Here is an 18,389-nt window from a genome sequence, read left to right as displayed (position 1 = left end):
TCTTGGTTCTTTTATGACTCGTGGACTTTAACTCCCAGAATTCCTGAGCCAGGAGTCATAAAAGAGCCAAGGTTGCCTACCCCTGGTCTAAATAGCAACCTCAAATACTTGTTGAGTAGTTTATTACTGGATGATTTATGGATAGTTTATTCTGGGCTTGTCTTATAACTTGCATGTACATCAGTCACAGTAAGGACTTCCTAGAATTCAGAGTAATCTTATGAGGGCAATGTTTATATCATTCCTTCCCAAGCAAGGTCACTCTGTCCCCTCTGCTCATATGCAATGCTTGTACTAAACATTATTAGCCTCTTGTGATAGTCAATAAACATGAAACTGCATACCATCTGGGTCAGTCCTGAAAGAGGCTTAACAGAGATATTTTACGATATAAGAATCTCCTTTAGTGCCTGCAGAATTCACTATTTCCACCCTGCCTTGCCAGAGGAAAAAAAGTGTTTTTGCTTATTTCCCTTATTCTTAGTCTTTATTTCTCCTCACTATAATAAGCAATTCTGTTCACCCTATATAAATAAAATAAAATATAAAAATACAGTCAGCATACAAAGTAAAATGCTACATAGAATGCTTTATTTTACTTATCTTTGCACCTCCCCTTTTCTCCAATGATATCAATTATTTCTCTTGTGACCATTTTTTAGATTTCTACAGTTGGCCTAAGTTACCAAAATCTATTAAATGGGGAAATGACTGGAGGAAGAAAAATTAGGCAAACCTGTTGCTAGTTCTCTAATTCTGTATCTAATTCTTCCTCTTATACAAGAGGAAGCTTGAAAAAGCTCATTAGGAGAGGCTCCGCCTCTTCCACAGAAGACCTGGAGGAAATGATATAGGTAAAAGAGAAACTAACCCTTTTCATGCCCCCTCTCCCCACACCCCTTTCAATCATAACAGGAGTTTTTCTATATCTCTCATTTTCTTCCTTGAGTACTAGACCCAGTGAGGCATCTGTTATATCAGGGGTCCTCAACATTGGCAACTTTAAGACTTGTGGACTTCAACTCCAAGAATTTCTCAGCCAACAAAGCTGGCTGAGTTGAAGTCCACAAGTTTTAAAGTTACCAAGGTTGAGGACCCCTGTGTTAGATTACTAGAAGACCTTAGTACTAAAGATGTTGAGACTTTAGGGAAAAGTGCAAAGAAGAGCAACTAAGATGATTAAAGGCCTGGAGACTAAAACATATGAAGAACGGTTGCGGGATTTGGGAATGGTCAGTCTAGAGCAGTGGTTCTCAACCTGTGGATCAGGACCCCATTTGGGGTCGAACGACCATTTCACGGGGGTCGCCAAACAATGCAGTCCGCCATTTTTTCCCCCTTTTCCTTAGCTGTGCTACTCCCTTTTATTCTATTGGCTTTTGAAAGCCAATAGAATAGACTCTCTTGAATAGAGTCTAATTCTATTGGCTTTCAAAAGCCAATAGGAATTGTCCAGGCTGTCTCTGCCCTGCTGAGCCTGCCAAAAGTCCCATTCTGCAAACGGTGCTGCACCAGTTGAGTAATCCTCGACTTACGACCGGTTGAGTAGTCCTCGACTTACGACCGGTTGGGGGGTCACGGCATTAAAAAGGTTGAGAACCACTGGTCTAGAGAAAAGAAGGACTGGGGGGGGGATACATGATAGCAGTATTCCAGTATTTGAAAGGCTGCCACAAGAAGTAGGAGGTCAATTTATTTTCCAAAGCACCAGAAGGCAAGACAAGAAATAATGGATGGAAACTAATCAAGAAGAGAAGCAACCTGGAATTAAGGAGAAACTTCTTAACAGTGAAGACAATTAACCAGTGGAACAGCTTGCCTTCCAACATTGTGGGTGCTTCATCACTCGAGGTTTTTAAGAAGAGACTGGACAGCCACTTGCTTGAAATGATATAGAGACTCCTGCTTGAGCAAGGGGTTGAACTAGACTAGAAGATCTCCAAGGTCCCTTCCAGCTCTATTTTGATTCTAATTCTCATAGACCAATTTTATGTATATAATAAATTCATTCTCTAGAAAAACCAATGTCAATAATCCAAATAGCTGGATATTACAAGCAGAAATACAGCAAGGACTGTAATACAGGCATGTGAAAATAAGCATGGATTAATATTCTATTATGTTAGAATGAGTAAACAAAATATTTTTAACTACCATATGACTCATATGAACAAAACCTATCTCTAAAGACTGCAACTGAGATATGACTGAACTTCAGCATTATACTATTTATTTCCTCTTAAGTATATGTATTTACTGCTGAGTAAATACATATACAGATTATTCTTTGAGTTATAAAATGTTAAATAAATTGATAGAAATATATCTAAGTAAATAAGATGACTGAATAAACTGAAAAAAGATGTCTAAGAAAATATATATTATTGATTAAGAACATTAATAACTTCCACCTCATCCCAAGGGTACTAGTAGTTATGACTTTTGTATTACCCAAAACTATTGGAGTAAAATTTAAAATATCTATCAACTGTTCATTCTAGATCTCTCACATGCAAAGTGTTGCACCCTGCGAGGCCTGGTCGTATCCAGCCCGATTACCTGAGAACGGCTCGCCGGGCCGACAAACTTCCAGGTGCCACCAGCCGGTTCCAAGGGACCGTGACGAGTCCATGGGGCCGCGACGAGTCAGTGGGCCGCAGCGGGCAGTGGGCGTCGTCCGGACAGTTGCCAAGCCGCCCTCATGCATAGGGCCAGAACGGACACACTAATGGGTGGGGTTGGCGCTTGGGGATTGGATGGTGGATGGGGCGATAGGGTGGGGCCAAGCACGGGAGGGGCGGATTTAGGGTGGGGCACGTGTACGGTATATTAGACGCCAACTTTATTTCCAATATCGCAGTAAAGCTGTTGGTGGTCTATACGTTCCTGTTTACTGGCTTACTTGCTACGAAGCTCAAATAGGATGGTCTGACACAAAGGTCTAGACTGCAGCCTCTTCTACAGATCTTCAGATAAGCACATTTATTTTCTATGGTGTTCTACTACATATTCCATACTTCCTCCTCAGTTACTACTCTCTTAAACTAGCTGAAAAAAATGAAGTTATAACTCCTTAGTATTTTATTCCTTCACTGTTCACTATCTGTGTTCTGCCACCAGATTCAACTTTAGATATGGCTAACTGTACACCAAAGGGCTTTAACAAGTGAGACTGATTACAAGACATACCACAACATTTTAATATATGACAAGACAGTTTCAGTGATTGGGGAGACTAGATGTAAAAAAATGAAGAATAATAATTGCATAATCTTTCACTTACCTTTCTTACATTGTAAAAATCTCGATGAGGGTTACTCTTCAGTTCTTTTAGTTCAGACATCTCATTTAGCATTTCATGTAAACCAAACTTAGATCCTAGAAAGTTAAGCCGCTTGTGGCAATATGTTTTCCTGTGAAAGATGAATCATCATTGGTTAATTATACTTTTATGTTATATAGCAGAGGTCCCCAACCTTTAAGGCACCAGGGACCAGTTACATGGAGAGAGGTTTTTTTTTACAGATCGGAGGGGGCGTGGTTTTGTTTGCTGCCTGCATCCTGTGGATGAAGCTTTCCTTGTTTGTGCAGATCGGTTGCTGGCATGCCGTGGCCCAGTACTGATCCACGGACCGGGGGTTGGGGACCCCTGTTATATAGAAAAGAATTGTTTTACATTAAATAACATATATTTATTGGGGAATCAGATATACAAGTAATACAGGTCAGGGACCTCTGCAATGTTTTTAGTTGCGAAGTTGTGTCCGACCCATCGCGACTCCATGGACAACGTTCAAAATATAAATAAGACAGTTGTGAGTACACAAGTGAAACAAGTCCTTTTTAAAATGTGTCCCCTGTATGTAAAAAAGGGGCAGGACTGATCTCATAGTTGTATGCACCATCTTATCTTTTTGATATGCCCTAACTTTGAACTAGAACTGTTTTAAATTTGAAGCATTCCAATTCAGGTTCAAAATGCACTATTTCACACTAAAACAACTGTTTCACATTCGATGGGTCATTTCCATTCTTCTAACTAAGGAACATTTATTTATATTTACTTTTCAGAAAATGTTGGGAGTTAACCTAAGCCACTACCACAACTCAGATATTACACATACTGTTCTTCCGCTGTCTCTACATGCACCTAATAATGTATTTTCAGGTTAAAGCTATTTCTAAATAAACTTGTATAGGATTAGGGTTCTAGAACTTCATCAAACAGAAGTAGCTGAAGAACAACTGCAGCATTATGATTAATAAAGTATTTAATATCCTAGCCTTATAGTTAAAATTAAAAAGAACCATTACGTTGGGCCACTGGCAATAAGAGCCAGTACATGGCTGAGGTCAAGAGTGTAGGTCTGTAGATCAGGATAAGGCAAACTTCGTGGTTCATTAAGTTCCATCATGTCTTTATTTTCAAAAACTAAAAAGATGCCTTCCTTCATCTTTACAACATAATCCAAGTTCCCTGGAGAATCATCAAGATTGTAAGGATCCTGTAGTTCCTTTGGTGGTGGATGGAAATCTGTAAAACATCAAGGTCCAACATTCTAGCATCATTTAAAATACAGACTCATTCTATTGTAACTGGAAATTAAATTGTTAGTAACCAATAGCTTTTCTAAAAAGAACTGTATGCTATATCATATTGGTCTTATTATGAAACAGTAGCTTTGCTTTCACACTAAGTAGTTCAAGGATATTTATTAATCAAAATATATGGAGTACCATCCAGCAGCTACATAAATCATTGGTTTATTATTAACTATATTTTACTATGCAACAAAGTGTATTCATATATTGAAGGAAGAAAAAAATACATACAGCTTCATATTGTAAGCAGTCATTCTCTCTATATATTTTTCAAACCCAAATAAATTTTAGAAGCAATTTTAAAGTAATTAAAGAGGTATCAGCACTTGTATCAAATGATAGCAACATGTTAGTTTCACATCATGGCAGATACACTGTAGAGGCAGAGCTTGTGCTGTTTTCATTGTTTGTTCCCCTTGCCCCTCCATGCAGACCCTTCTAATATTTAAGATTATTTTTCACCTTTCAGTCCAAGAAAGGGCCAACCAAATCTGGTTAGGATATAGAAAAAGTATTCACTATTCCAAAGATTTAAAAAGGGGAATTAAGTTCTCACTTAATGATACCCTATTTTAATATCTGTAACTGCATCTCCACATTAATATAGCAGAATATGTTTTTTTTTGCTTACATTAAGTACCATTAACTGTTTTATTTTGGCATGTCAAACTCTTCTTAATTCATAGGAAAAAAACTAAAACCAAATACTTATTTTTGTTGATACAGTAGGAAATTCCTCCATCTAAAAATGTAGTGCACAGCAGTTGCCTACAGCTATCTATATCATATTTACTAAAATATGCTTACATTAGTCTGTGTCCATGTCCTTAGAAATCAGCATGATTTTATGAGTATCAAGATAAGATAAGATAAGATAAGATAAGATAAGATAAGATAAGATAAGATAAGATAAGATAACCTTTATTGTCATTTTTATACTGTGGGCACAATGGCACACATCAAAAATGAAATTTAGTTGCCCGCTCTCAAAGTGAAACACATACATGACACACACCTAAACATACTATGAACAACATATGTATAGACCCACATCCCTACATATACATAGCAAATAAATATTAAATATTGTCCATCTTGAATATATAACGGAAGGAGGAAGCTTGAGAGTTCGCAAGGTTAATGCTGTATGGAATGAAACTCTGGTTGAATCTGGATGTTCTGCTTCGGATACCACGAAACCTCCTCCCAGAAGGTAACAGGGAAAACAGGTTGTGAAGAGGAAATGGTTTGGATGGGTGAGTGTTAATTAGAGATCCATAACTAATCCTATTTGAAAGGAAGAAAATATATAACGGGTCTTTTCATGTGTTAATCAGACTGAATATATTTTAAAATCTTAATTGATTCCAGGTTACCATTTTTTTAAAGCCATTATTTGGTTAGTTTGCTTTTTGCTCAGCTTGTTCCATGAATGTGGCTTATAAAACAGAGTTGACAGCTTTGAACAATCAGTAATCCAGCTGCAATTTAATGAACAAGCTTTGGATATGTCATGGTATTTCATGGATAAAATATTATGCTGGAAACAGATTTCAGATTTCTATACTATACTGTAATTTATGTTTGCAAAATATATCAGCAGGTGTTTTTTAGAACTTCTACCACTTTTTAAGTGCTTATTTTGCTTAAATAAGTAAATAAATACCTATGGCTAGATTTACATGTTGAAAAAAAATTAATAATTTCATTTGTTGTCACTGAGTACAATTATGGTTTTAAGAAATGACATGCTTTAAAGCTAAATACTACTTGGATCATGACATTTTGTTTAATAAACCAAGGTTTAAGGAAACTATGAATTAGCTCAATGGTGGGATTTGGCCAGAAATCAAAGCATTGTTTTTTAATTAGAGATAATTTACCTGGAAGTATTTCATCTTCAATTTTCCACTTTTCATTTTTCATACTGCATAAATATTGTGCTGTTGTCCTTGGGAAACGATGATAAGCAAAGCGGCAATACTTCTCTCGAATAAGTAAAGCTTTTGCTAAATTTCTGGCAGCTTGTTCATAATCATCAACTGTAACCTAAAGGGAGAGGTTATACAGTTAATAATTAAGAGCATAATCCTAATCCACAATGAATGTACTTGGAAGTAAAGTGTGCTTCTCTTTGAAGCAATACACCTGTGCCAGACTACAGGAAAATCCCAATAGCCTCCTTGCCTGGTGCAAGGTCAGCCCACTAATCATTTTCCAAAAACGTGCCATAGTCTCTATCTCACCATCTTCCCACAGGGGACAGTGCCCAAGGATGGCTTAAACTAAAATCTTGTGATTCCAATTCTGCCTCTTTTCCATGGAATAATTCCCTCCCATCTCGTCCCTGAACTCCTTACCCATGCTCTGGTTCTCTTTTGGTTGAAAAAGAGACCAGAACTTTTGCAGCCACCTTTAAAAAAAAAATTAAAAAAAATTGATCAACCAATTAATTTAGTGTAAAGTCCTGGTTGACAGCATTAGTGGACAGTATAACTGAAAAGGCTCAGCTATTGAGGTTCTATAGCAGACATGTCAAACTCGTGACATCCCATGACATTGCATGACATATCGGAGCTTTTCCCCCATTGCTGGCAATGGGGTGGGTGCAGTTTCGTCATGATGCATCCGGCCCGTGGGCCGGCAGTTTGACACCCCTTTTCTATAGCCTGTGGGGTTAGGACTTGCCTTTCTGTGCAGTCCCAAGTAATCCCTGATTCATTCTTCATCTTCTTACATTCTAAAGGTAATTTATAATTCCTATGCTCACCTTCACAGCTAACCAATTCTCAAATTCCATCTGTTTAGCAGCATTAAACTTAAGAGTTACAAATAGCCTAACTCCGCCAGTGATTTATAGGCCAAACAGTTAACCAGTCCACTCACAGTTTCAAAGCAAGGTTTAAAGTTAAATTGGTCAACAGTAGAACAGAAAAGAAAAAAAAACTTGTAGTGCATGAAGTAATCAATTTTTACTGTACCTGCCAGCCAATAAGTGGGCAGACATATAAACTGAACAACTAATAAATAAGTTCACATGCTGGATGATTGTTATCATCCAGTATGTGAACTTATGGTTCACATACTGGATGATAATGGTTGTTATCTTTGTACTGTTATAAGTCAGAAGTCATTTTTTAAAAAATATCTGATGTATTTTTTGTCACCTTTTAACTTGTCCTATTATTGGGCAAGGCTGGAATTTCAGTTGAGATAGCCAACTTTCATAACTACTACTGCGTTTTTTTAAATAATGGTTAGACATATTTGATCATTTATTATATGTTAGATTAAAATTATGAGAAGAAGGTATGCATATTGGTTTTCTAGAGCAGGGTGTCAAACTGCCGGCCCATGGGCCCGACGTGTCATCCAGAAACTGCGCCCACCCCATTGCCAGCAATGGCAAAACCATCCCGATACGTTGTGTGATGTCATGTGACGTCGTGAGTTTGACATGTCTGTTCTAGAGATAATTAGCATTCTAAGACAGTTTAAATATTGAATATTCATTTCAATTGCAGAATGGTTGTTATCTTTGTACTGATATAAGTCAGAAGTCATTTTTAAAAAATATCTGATGTATTTTTTGTCACCTTTTAACTTGTCCTATTATTCCCCTCCCTATTTTCCCTTTATGTTAGTTTGTATTTTTAATGTTTGTTTATGAAATAAAATAAAAATATTTGTAAAAAAAAAAGAAAGAATGCTGTGTGTTAAAATTGCATGAACACAGTGGAGCACAGACATATTTGAGACACATAATAAGGGTGCCACTATGGGGGTATAACTATTTAGAATAGGCAAGATTTCCTGCCAGCTCTGGGGTGGAAAGCAGCTGTGTGCATGTGGGCTATATTACTCAAGAATGTAAGTGGGCGTCAATTCACGGAATGCTCCTTCATTCAAAGGAATTCCCTGCATATAAAAAGCTAGAAAATTGTGACAGAATGCTTCTCACTAATGTCCTATTAAATATCTTGTGTGAAAATGTTGTACACATGGGTATTTAATTATTCACCTTTTATCTGCTGTCTAAGATTTATCACGTCAGTGAGATGAGAATCAGAGATAGGATCCACTGATTTCAAATATAACTTTTTAAAAAATGTGATTAAGACCTCAGCTAATATAGTAAATTGTAAAACTATTTCCAGAACTTTGGCTGAAATTAATGGTTTGAGAAATTCTGTTCAGGTCTAGGCTGATATCTGACTTCTGAGGACTTGTTAGAAAGGATCCTTTCAGTTTAATGAACACCATTACTTCATATCAACACATCTTACAAGTGAAGATGTAATATCCTATTTGTTACCTGAAGCTGGGGGCCTCTGGACCTCTAGTTATTTGACTCCAACTTCATACCAATTCATATTCCTAGTAATAATATCCTGCAAATGGAACGAGGCCAATATATGTCACTATGGAAAATATGCTTGGACTTCCTATTTTAGGTAATGTCTAGTCATGTTGTTTAGCAGTACATGCCTCCAGTTGAGGATTAACATGAAGAAGAGAGCAAAGATAAAGGTGGCTTAAACTACTACAGGAATCCCACAGGACAAATTGTGTACTCCAAAAGTATCATTTGGAATGCTATATATCTATAGTAGCATATTATATCTTTATTCACTGCAACAAAGCTGTTGACCAGGACACAATTCCCATGGTCAAGCAAGTACTGACATCATAAAATAATAATTTAATTTCATGTTATATCTACAATAATAAATTTATAAGGAAAAAAATCATTGCCATAATCTGTCTGTTGGCTTACCCCAGCACAGTAATCCCCACTAATTGTAACTCTTTGAAATTCTGGTACATCATATGTCCCTTGGATAGCTTGAAAGGCACCTGGAAGAACTGGAGTAGGAGGAGACACAGCTGGAGTAGCTGATGGAGGTTTCCAGTCTTGCAATGGAATTTGTAATGACAAGGACTGGGATCGAATCATCTTGAAACTTTTCTTCCTAGGTATACATAACATACAATCTAAAGTCAACAAAACATCAATTTAAGGCAACAATACTCTTTGCTCTAGAAATCTTCTAAAAAAATAATGCACACATTTCTTTATTCAAAAGGCTTTTTTTCTATTTCATGAACTCACTATGTTACTTCCATCTCATGTAGAAATCTCATTAGAAATGTTCAAAAAGGGTATTTATGAAAAATATTAAGGTTTGTAAAATATGGTACTATACAGACCTTGCAAGAGTGTTAGACAAATCGTCTTTTGAGATTTCAATACAAATGTTTAATTTCACAATGTTTATCAAATGATCAATATTTTTAAGCTTATTTCAAGATTGATAGTATTGCAATGTAAACTGTTTAACGGAAGTCATTTTCCTCCATTAAGAAGCAATACTTTTGTTTAATTAAGTTGCTAATTATTGTGACAGAAGGAAACATAACTAGAAGGGACCATTTAACTGATTATGTGATGCCCATAAACATCTTTCGTATTTATGTCTCAGCCATCTACAGCTGCTTGTTGATTATTTGTCCTCTATTCCTGGTGAGAAAGACAGAGAATCTTAGGAACAATGTATGAACTTTGCACAATAGTCAAAGAGTGAGCAATTTTTTTTAAAAAAAAACTTAATATACCTTTACCAAATGGGTATTGGCAGGGAAGATGAAAAAAAGAATGAAGTTATGTAGGCTCATACTTGCACATAACCTGCATAAGTAGTAAAATCAATTGGACTCATGATTTGCTCACTTTTTTAGATTTTCTGTATGTGTTGATTTAATTTCTAAATGGCATTCCCCACCTTTAGTTTAACTGAATAAACCAGAGGTTTATTCACGTAAATAAGGATTCACAGAAAAGAGAAGAAGACAACCAGCATTATGGTGGATAAACTCAGTTACCGTGGCAAGGGATGTACTGTTGAAAACATCTGAAAAACCAGTGTAAGGACAGATCATCATGGAGAAAATATATCTATAGTATTTGTTAAGACAGCAACTGGATAACACATTACCAGTCAATGAAGAATACATCAACAAAAAAGACTAAAACCATACGAAAGCCAATGGCAGGACTAGAGAGTGACAAGACTTCACATATTACATCTGATGGTATCAAACAACTGTTTTTAGCAGACCTCAACCTCATTACTAAATATTCTTCCACCCCGTGAAACCTACCTTTTGGTAGTTTCCAAAGATTGCTGTTCTGCCAATTCCTTCTGAAGTTCTCTTTCTTTGGCCTCTTGCTGCCCGATTGGACAATCTTCAGGCACGGTGAAAAGAGACAAGGCATCTTTGCTATCTTCCTCTCGAAGAACCTTGGCAAAAACCTTTTCAGCTAAGATTCGCACAGATTCATCAACTTCAGACATGTTTAACTTTGTGAATTGTCTGGGCATTTCTGCTATGAAAAACACACAATGGGACAGATAATTATTATAATTCTGCTATTCCTTTTACTAATATAAAATGTAATAAATTCACACCACTCTAATAATTTACAAAAAAGCACATTTTTACCTTAAATTCTTCCATTTTCTATTCATCGTAGTAAGCTTTTCTTATATGGATAAACCAATTTTAAAGACTTGAATAGCTCAGCAGGAATTACTAAAATTAGATAAGCTTCAAATTTTCCTGTGCGATACGTGTGAAAGGTTTTCTAATGAAATGTTTTCTTTCCAGCTTTCATATTCATTCCTTAGTCCTAAATGTGTTAGATGCAATTCAAAAAGCCTCTGCAGTTATGTAAAAAGGATGAATGCCTGTTTGCATGATCTGCTTATCTAGGTCTGGGAGGTGTTAGCATGTCACGTGACTATCCTAGGTCCAGAACAGGCCTCCATTTGGGACTAAGGTAACCCTCTCCCTTCCATCAACTCTATCATGCAAGCTGCTTATCACAACTTAACTGTTCCTTCTTGGTGCTTAGACAAATTCAAAGCCTTAAAAAAAGTCCCTGGGAAAATGTGTCCCTTCTGTGAACTCTGACTTACGTCTGTTATAATATTTATGCTTCCCCTGAGCCACAAAGAGGATGGAAAACGGTCTGAGACAAGTGGGCATGGATAATCTCTCCCAATACTGCCCACATGCCCAAACACTAAAAGGTGGTGCCAACACTGTTTGCACTACTGCGAACTGATAAAATACAACAGGAAACTGCAGCAGGCAGGAGTGTTGAAATTGTCCCCAACCCTGTACTGTTTGCACATGGTGTGTGTGAGAGTCAACTGACTAGAGAGCACATGACTAAATTAACAATATTGTAGAAACATAATCAGCATGTGATTAAATTTAAGAAAACAATTAACCTTTTCCATACAAAATGCAACAACTGAGAAGAATGTAGATTTACACTGAATAATCACAATTCAGTGCTGGCATAGTATTCTGGGGAATCATCTCTTCTTTAGAATTTGATTCAGAAACAATTGAAATCAGCAGAAATAAAACATCACGGTGGCTATTCAACATGAATTATTTGTTTGATTATTTTGCCTCTTTCCTTCAAGAGCTTCAATGTATTCAACATGCTGTCTTCCAATTTTTCCCCATCACAACCTTGTAAAGTCCCAGTTCAACATCTTAAGAGCTGTGGTGGCATAGTGGTTAGAATGCAGTATTGCAGCCTGACTCTGCCCACTGCCAGGAATTGGATCCTGACCGGCTCAAGGTTGACTCAGCCTTCCATCCTTCCAAGGTCAGTAAAATGAGGACCCAGATTATTGGGGGCAATATGATGACTCTGTAAACCGCTTAGAGAGGGCTTTAAAGCACTTGAAGCAGTATATAAGTCTACGTGCTATTACTACACCCTACTACTCTACATACATTTACAATAGCTATTTCAGTATTTCAATGCTTCATGTCACTGTTTCTACAGTTAATAAAATATTTATTTAATTAAATATTTAACAGCATAAAGTATATTTAGTTTTCCTTGTTTTGCACCCATATGTAATAAGAATCAGGACGCAGCACAAAATCCATTACTTTAAAGGTAATGCAGTAAAGGCTATTTATCTAGGACCAGAGATCCAAGGCTAAACTGAGCTGAAAAAATGAGTGGGCATTTGGGGTCATTCAAAGTGTATGTCTGCAAAACATACAAGCCAAAAATTGCAATTAACAAACATTTGCATGCTATTATCTTAACCTGCTGTCATATACAGTTCTTGAACTAAATCTTAGGTTTACCAATTTGTGTAAGCCCAGAACAACTGCAATGATGCACTTAGAGACATTAACATTTGGAACTAGTTTGTTATAGATTTGAAATTCTGTTTTCTGTAAATCTCATCACTACACCCTGTAGTAGTATGGTGTAATGGTTAATAGTAATAGCATGTAAACCTATATACTGCTTCAAGCTTTACAGCCCTCTCTAAGCCGTTTACAGAGTCAGCATCTGGGTCCTCATTTTACTGACCTTGGAAGGATGGAAGGCTTATACTTGGCTATTCAAGATTTGGAGTTGAGGAAATTGTACTTTTAAGTCAATCTTGACTTGGGGTGATGGCCTAGAAAAGTCCCTGGAATTTTGACAATATTTTCAGAACTGGTTTGTCATTACTGTCTTCCAAGTTTGAGAAGTAGTGATTGGTCCAAAGTTGGCCTTGCACCTAAGGCAAATTTAGGAATCCCAGTTTCTAGCTCAGTGCTTCAAACACTTCATCAAATAGCACTCTTTTTAAGATTTGGGTTAAAGAGGCCGATATGAATGGGCATCTATTCTTTACCATGATGATGAAATGATGAAACCTAGCTCCAACATCACAATATCACACACAATATCCTAAGGAATGAAGTTTGCATCGTGACATGCATTTAATCATTAATCCTAATTCCCTCTTGCTCCCCAAGAGATTTCTTTACCAATATAATGAACACACAATAGAACTAACATATACTGATTTTTTTGCTTAGCCACTGTTCTTAACCCTGCATAACTAAGAGAGCTGTTCTGTTGTAAGAATAACATCTCAAACTCCTGGAGAAAAGATACAGCATAAATTTAATAAACCAGGCCCATCTTTTTTTCCATTTTTTACATTTTTATATTTTCACTTTATTCATTATATCAAACAACTATCACAGGGACTGGCTTCCATTTGTTTTGAATGAAAGCACCTTGCTCCTAAAGCAGGACTATGGAAACTTATTTGACTCAAATACAACATCTGGACTTGAACTGATATGCCAAGCACCATATTTCAAGAGTTGCAAGAAACAGGTAAAACCCACAAAAACTAAATTTTATTTAAATCCAATTTAATTATAATAAATGAATTATATTCAAATTACATACAGCTAATGTGATTACTTCAGCTTAAATGACTATAAAATTGGAGCTGAAAGTCTCATTCATTTTAATGAATTTTAATGAAAGAGTTAAATGAGATCTTTAATTTCCCTAATAAAAGTTTTAAAATAGATTTTTAAAATTGATTGGATTATTCTTCAAGTCATCTGTTCAGGAGGAAACAAAACCAAAATTAATTTTAATCAGATATAGTTTTGATCATCCTAATAAATACTGATTTATTCTGATACTTAATAAGGGAGTAAAGCATTTTAACTTTCATATTTCTTTATAATGAGCCTAATGTATTTTTTTCCTATTCCTATCTCTGTAAAAATTTTCTAATTCAAAGTAATATCCTCTGGTAAGGAACAAACAACACAAACTTTGAAGTACAATTCTTTGTTCTATGTAGAATTACACATACATATTCTATTTACTAGATAAAGAGAAACTTCATAACATATGATTTTATTGCTGCAATTATACCACAGATACATTTGTGTATGTACAAACATACATATATACTCCCAACACTATAACCGGGCTTATTTGCTAGCTAATGAAATAAGAAAGCAGCTGGTATTTCCAGAGCACACTTTGTTACACACAAACACATGGAAATAAACTTTCCCAGATTAAATTTGGTGAGCACTGAGATATTCAGGGGATGCTGTGATGTGCAGTACTCATGAACCACTGAAGCTGGCTAAATCTGATGATGTCACTGCATCTGCTTCCTCCTATATGTTGGCCAAATTAATAATTTGCAAAGTATAATCTTCAAAACACAGAGCGAAATGAGTTGCTTAATAATAGCAGGAAACAATGAATAAAAAAACAAGATGCCGGGAGAGCCTTGAAATTATTACATAAACTGCATGCCGTTTTTGAAAGATACTTTTTGTCTCGTCCTTTAAAGAAACAATGCCTGCATACTGTATATATTGTATGTTTTCCTTTAAAAAAAAAAAAGTTAAACCGATGAACTTGTCCTCCATTTAATCTCTTCGGACTCGGTTCGGTCCTTTCCCCTTTCCAGACGTCGAATCCGAGACCATTTATCGAGCGAGATAGTAGAGCTTGAATATTTTATATTACAAGCCATTAAAGAAAAAAAAGTGGCAAAGATGATTAGCGAGAGAGAGAGAGAGAACGGGGCCAACTGGCAGAGCGCAGTCAAGCGATGGGAGCCTCAGCCCGGGAAGGGGATTCCCTCCCTCCTGCCCGGGCTGAGCAGTTCTGCAGGTGCTCGAGCGTGGTTTCCATCCCTCCCGGGGACAGCGGTGTGGCTGCAATCCGCTCCCGCCGTCCCAAATGAGCTCTGCGCTTAAGCCCGTCTGCCTACTTCAGCAAGCAGCGGAGACTTACCTAGCGTCCCAGGAGCAGTCATGGTGGAGCTGGCGGAACCGGGCTGCTTTCGGCTGCTGGGCAAGGAGCTTTCACACCAGCCGGCCGGCCTGCTGTAGGAAAGAGGCAAAAGGGGGAGGAGCCGCCGCGGTCAGAAGCTGCCGCATACATCTCCCCCGGGTGCCGCAGCTGCCGCGGCCAAGCGTAGCAGTCGGCCAGAACAGGATGCATCTTGCACCGGCAGACGCCCCCACCCACCCCCTTCTTCCAGGGGCTTGACAACAGCGCAGCCCAGAGAGATTCCCTGTGCAAATATTCCCCTTTCCGGATGCGGAGAGGCTCGTCCCAAGCACCGCTGTAATGCCGGCGGACACTAAAGATGCACGCGCGCGCGCTCCTCTGGAGGACGTGCGTGCGACCCCTAAACTATGCCCCCCCCTCCCTCAAACGCTGCGAGGGTTAAGCCCGAGCCGCGGCTTTCCTCCTCCTCTTCCTCCTCCGTCCACTCTACCTCGTCCCCCTCTGTTTCCCTTCGTTGCTCTGCCGGGGCTGGACCGCCTCTGCCGGCATTGAAAGTCCACCAAGCCCTGCTCTCTCGCTCTCTCTCTCCAGGGTCACAATGCGCGGTACCGGGCGGCAGGACGAGCGTACGCAGCCTCTACCTCAGTCGGCGGTGCCCTCGGCCGTTCTCTCTCAAGGCGAGCCCGTCTACCTCGAATCGAGGAGGAGAGGGCTGGGTTCGCCTTTCCCTGGGACGCCGGCCGGAGCTGTTCTCCTTGAATCCGGCGTGTTAAAGAGGAAACTTCCAAGAAGAAAAAGAAGGGGCGCGTCTGCGAGCCGGCTCAGTCTCCCCCTGGTGGAAAGGCAAGAGAAGAGCGCTGGGGCGCGGCGGCGGCGACACGCCTTGCAGGAGTCTTGGCAAAGGCGCCTCTTTTCTCGAGTTAAAGCGCAGCCCGGCTGCAGGTTATCGCGGGAAGGCTCCGGTGCGCGCCTCGCGGCGGCCCTTCAGCAAAAATGCTGACCAGCCGCAGGAGATGTCGGGAAGGAAGAAGGCTGGTTCCTGGCCTAAAAGCGGCTCTCGGAGGGAAGTCCGGAATCTGAGGCGGCTTCTTTCTGCAGTAAAGCGGTAACTGCAGTAGTTCAAGCTCATTCACAACATTAGGGAAAAAAGAAACAGTGATGAAGTATAGTGGACCATCCCGGCGTAGTGTCACAATTTTAAGTACCGCTAATTTGCGTCTGGAGAGATGCAAACGGCTGCATAGCTCTTCCTTCCCTCGAAAACAGTGGGATTTAAACGTGCCTCTTTGGGGTGGTTGATATAGGTGTGCCCCAGGATTGTTGCTGTGAGGAAGGAGAGGTCAAGGTCAAGAAGATTAATTCGTGGTATGAATATATGAAGGTAATGTGATGACAGTAACCAGGATCTGAAGACGTAGAATGCTAATTCTGTATTGCAAAGGGAGAAAGTATTGTTTTATCTGGGTATCCAGATAAATCCAAAATAGTAGTGCTCAAAGTTTAATAACATGAATGGTAAGTTGCCCAGAGTCAACTTTGGATAGTGAGATGGGAGACCTATAAATTTAATAAACAAAAACAAACAAACAAACATGTTGAAGCCTAAGAACTTAGTCAGAGGGCCATATTCTATAAATGGCAAGACAGTTATTTGGACTTTTTATACAATTGCCTTGCCGCATTCAAGAATTGTTTTCTATTCACAATTGTCCCATATTTTTCTGCTGGGGCTTTTGTCTTTTTTATTTTATTGAAAACATTTAAGAAGAAGAAAGTGGATTAACTGCATAGTGCCTTTTCATTGGTAAAAATTCAGGCTACTTCATTGTAAGTAGGCTTAATCCAAGCATCTCCAATTTAGAAATAAAATACAACTTCCAGCTCTATGGAAGGAAGTCACAGTCAAGATATTGTGATGTAAGACGAGAGAAAGAAAGAACATATTCGTTATATTCTGATATGAATTGCATCCCAGTGAACTAAAAGATCTTTAAAAAGACATGAGAACCTGAATAACCATGTTAAGAGAAAACTTAATGTGAAGACTAAGTAGGTAATGGGCATCAGTCTGTATCTTGTTAATAAATAGATATCTGGGCACATATCTGCTTCATTAAGATTAATATATTCATTGTAAATTATTGTTTTTGCTCAGGCTGTATTTCATCCAAGCTAATTTATCCTTCTGCTCATCAATCCCAAAGAAATATATTTTATGGTTTTATGTCACCATTTCTTTATGCCAAAGCGACTTCCTGGCATCAGTATTGTCAAGTTGAAAAAATGAATTAATGAGGAAACATAAATGGTCACTGAATATGTAAAATAAATCTCATAGGAACAAAGTGACAGCATTGCCACACATTAGAACAGAAACAGCAAATGTGAGACTTACTGGAGTCACAGATCACTTTAACACATAATGTAATTTGTTTTGATTTGATTTAATGTGATATATGAATACAAGCATTGTTATTTATTCAGTAGTTAGTATGAAATAAATCATCGCTTAGTGCAATTCAAAAAGTAGGTTGTATTCTTGCACAGACCATAGTTTTTTTAAAAAAATAGTTAACTAATAACCTTGATTAATATATAAAATACAAAGATAAACTAATAACATGAAGTAATTTTATATAAAAAACTTGTTAACAAGCTTCTGCCCAGTCAACTCCCTCCTGCTAACTCCCACAAAACTATGTTTCCTAAAAAGAGTGATTCTCCTTTCTGTGAATAAAAAATTGGATTTTCAAAATGCATCCTTTATTTCCAGGTTGATATTAACCAAACTACATAACCTGCAAATATTTCTATGTCAATCTGGGACAAGGTTCAATATTGTACTGCTTAGATCTACTTCCTCCTGATGAAAACTAAAATTATTTTAAATCAGTAAATAAATCTTATATATAAATGGGAAATATATGAAAGATTTACTTGCTATAACATGCTAAACATAGTTCCTTTTCACCAGCAACTAATCTTAAAGCTTCCCACTGTAGAATATGACCAGGGCCCAAACATCATTCAGGAGCTTTTTCTCCATTTGAAAATCTGGCCTCGGTGTCATATTGCAAACTATTTTGGAACATCGGACAGTATTAAAAGAAGCTTGCCAGGAATCAGG

General features: G+C 37.9%; 1 protein-coding gene across 8 annotated transcripts in view; it reads right to left on the bottom strand.

Annotated features, from left to right (window-relative positions):
* Positions 1 to 17,734, bottom strand: part of AMPD3 (adenosine monophosphate deaminase 3) — a 52,019-nt gene extending 34,285 nt beyond the window's left edge. The window contains exons 1-7 of one of the 8 annotated variants that reach the window (XM_039350255.1): positions 15,753 to 17,734; positions 15,263 to 15,354; positions 10,765 to 10,990; positions 9,380 to 9,575; positions 6,486 to 6,651; positions 4,315 to 4,534; positions 3,284 to 3,413 (exon numbers count right to left, since the gene is read on the bottom strand). In XM_039350255.1, the coding sequence (XP_039206189.1) occupies positions 3,284 to 3,413; positions 4,315 to 4,534; positions 6,486 to 6,651; positions 9,380 to 9,575; positions 10,765 to 10,990; positions 15,263 to 15,354; positions 15,753 to 15,811 (1,089 nt within the window). In that variant the 5' untranslated portion in view covers positions 15,812 to 17,734. Of the gene's footprint in view, positions 1 to 3,283; positions 3,414 to 4,314; positions 4,535 to 6,485; positions 6,652 to 9,379; positions 9,576 to 10,764; positions 10,991 to 11,106; positions 12,176 to 15,262; positions 15,355 to 15,752 lie in introns of those variants that run through there. The other 7 variants (XM_039350256.1, XM_039350257.1, XM_039350260.1 and 4 more) reach the window with 7 other exon arrangements.
* Between the last annotated feature and the right edge of the window lie 655 nt (positions 17,735 to 18,389).

This window comes from Crotalus tigris, unplaced genomic scaffold, assembly GCF_016545835.1.
Source record: "Crotalus tigris isolate CLP2741 ecotype Arizona unplaced genomic scaffold, ASM1654583v1 scf7180000018308.1980950, whole genome shotgun sequence".
Classification (NCBI taxonomy): domain Eukaryota; kingdom Metazoa; phylum Chordata; class Lepidosauria; order Squamata; family Viperidae; genus Crotalus; species Crotalus tigris.
Note: the sequence above shows the minus strand (reverse complement) of the source record. Positions and strands in the feature narration are given on the sequence as shown.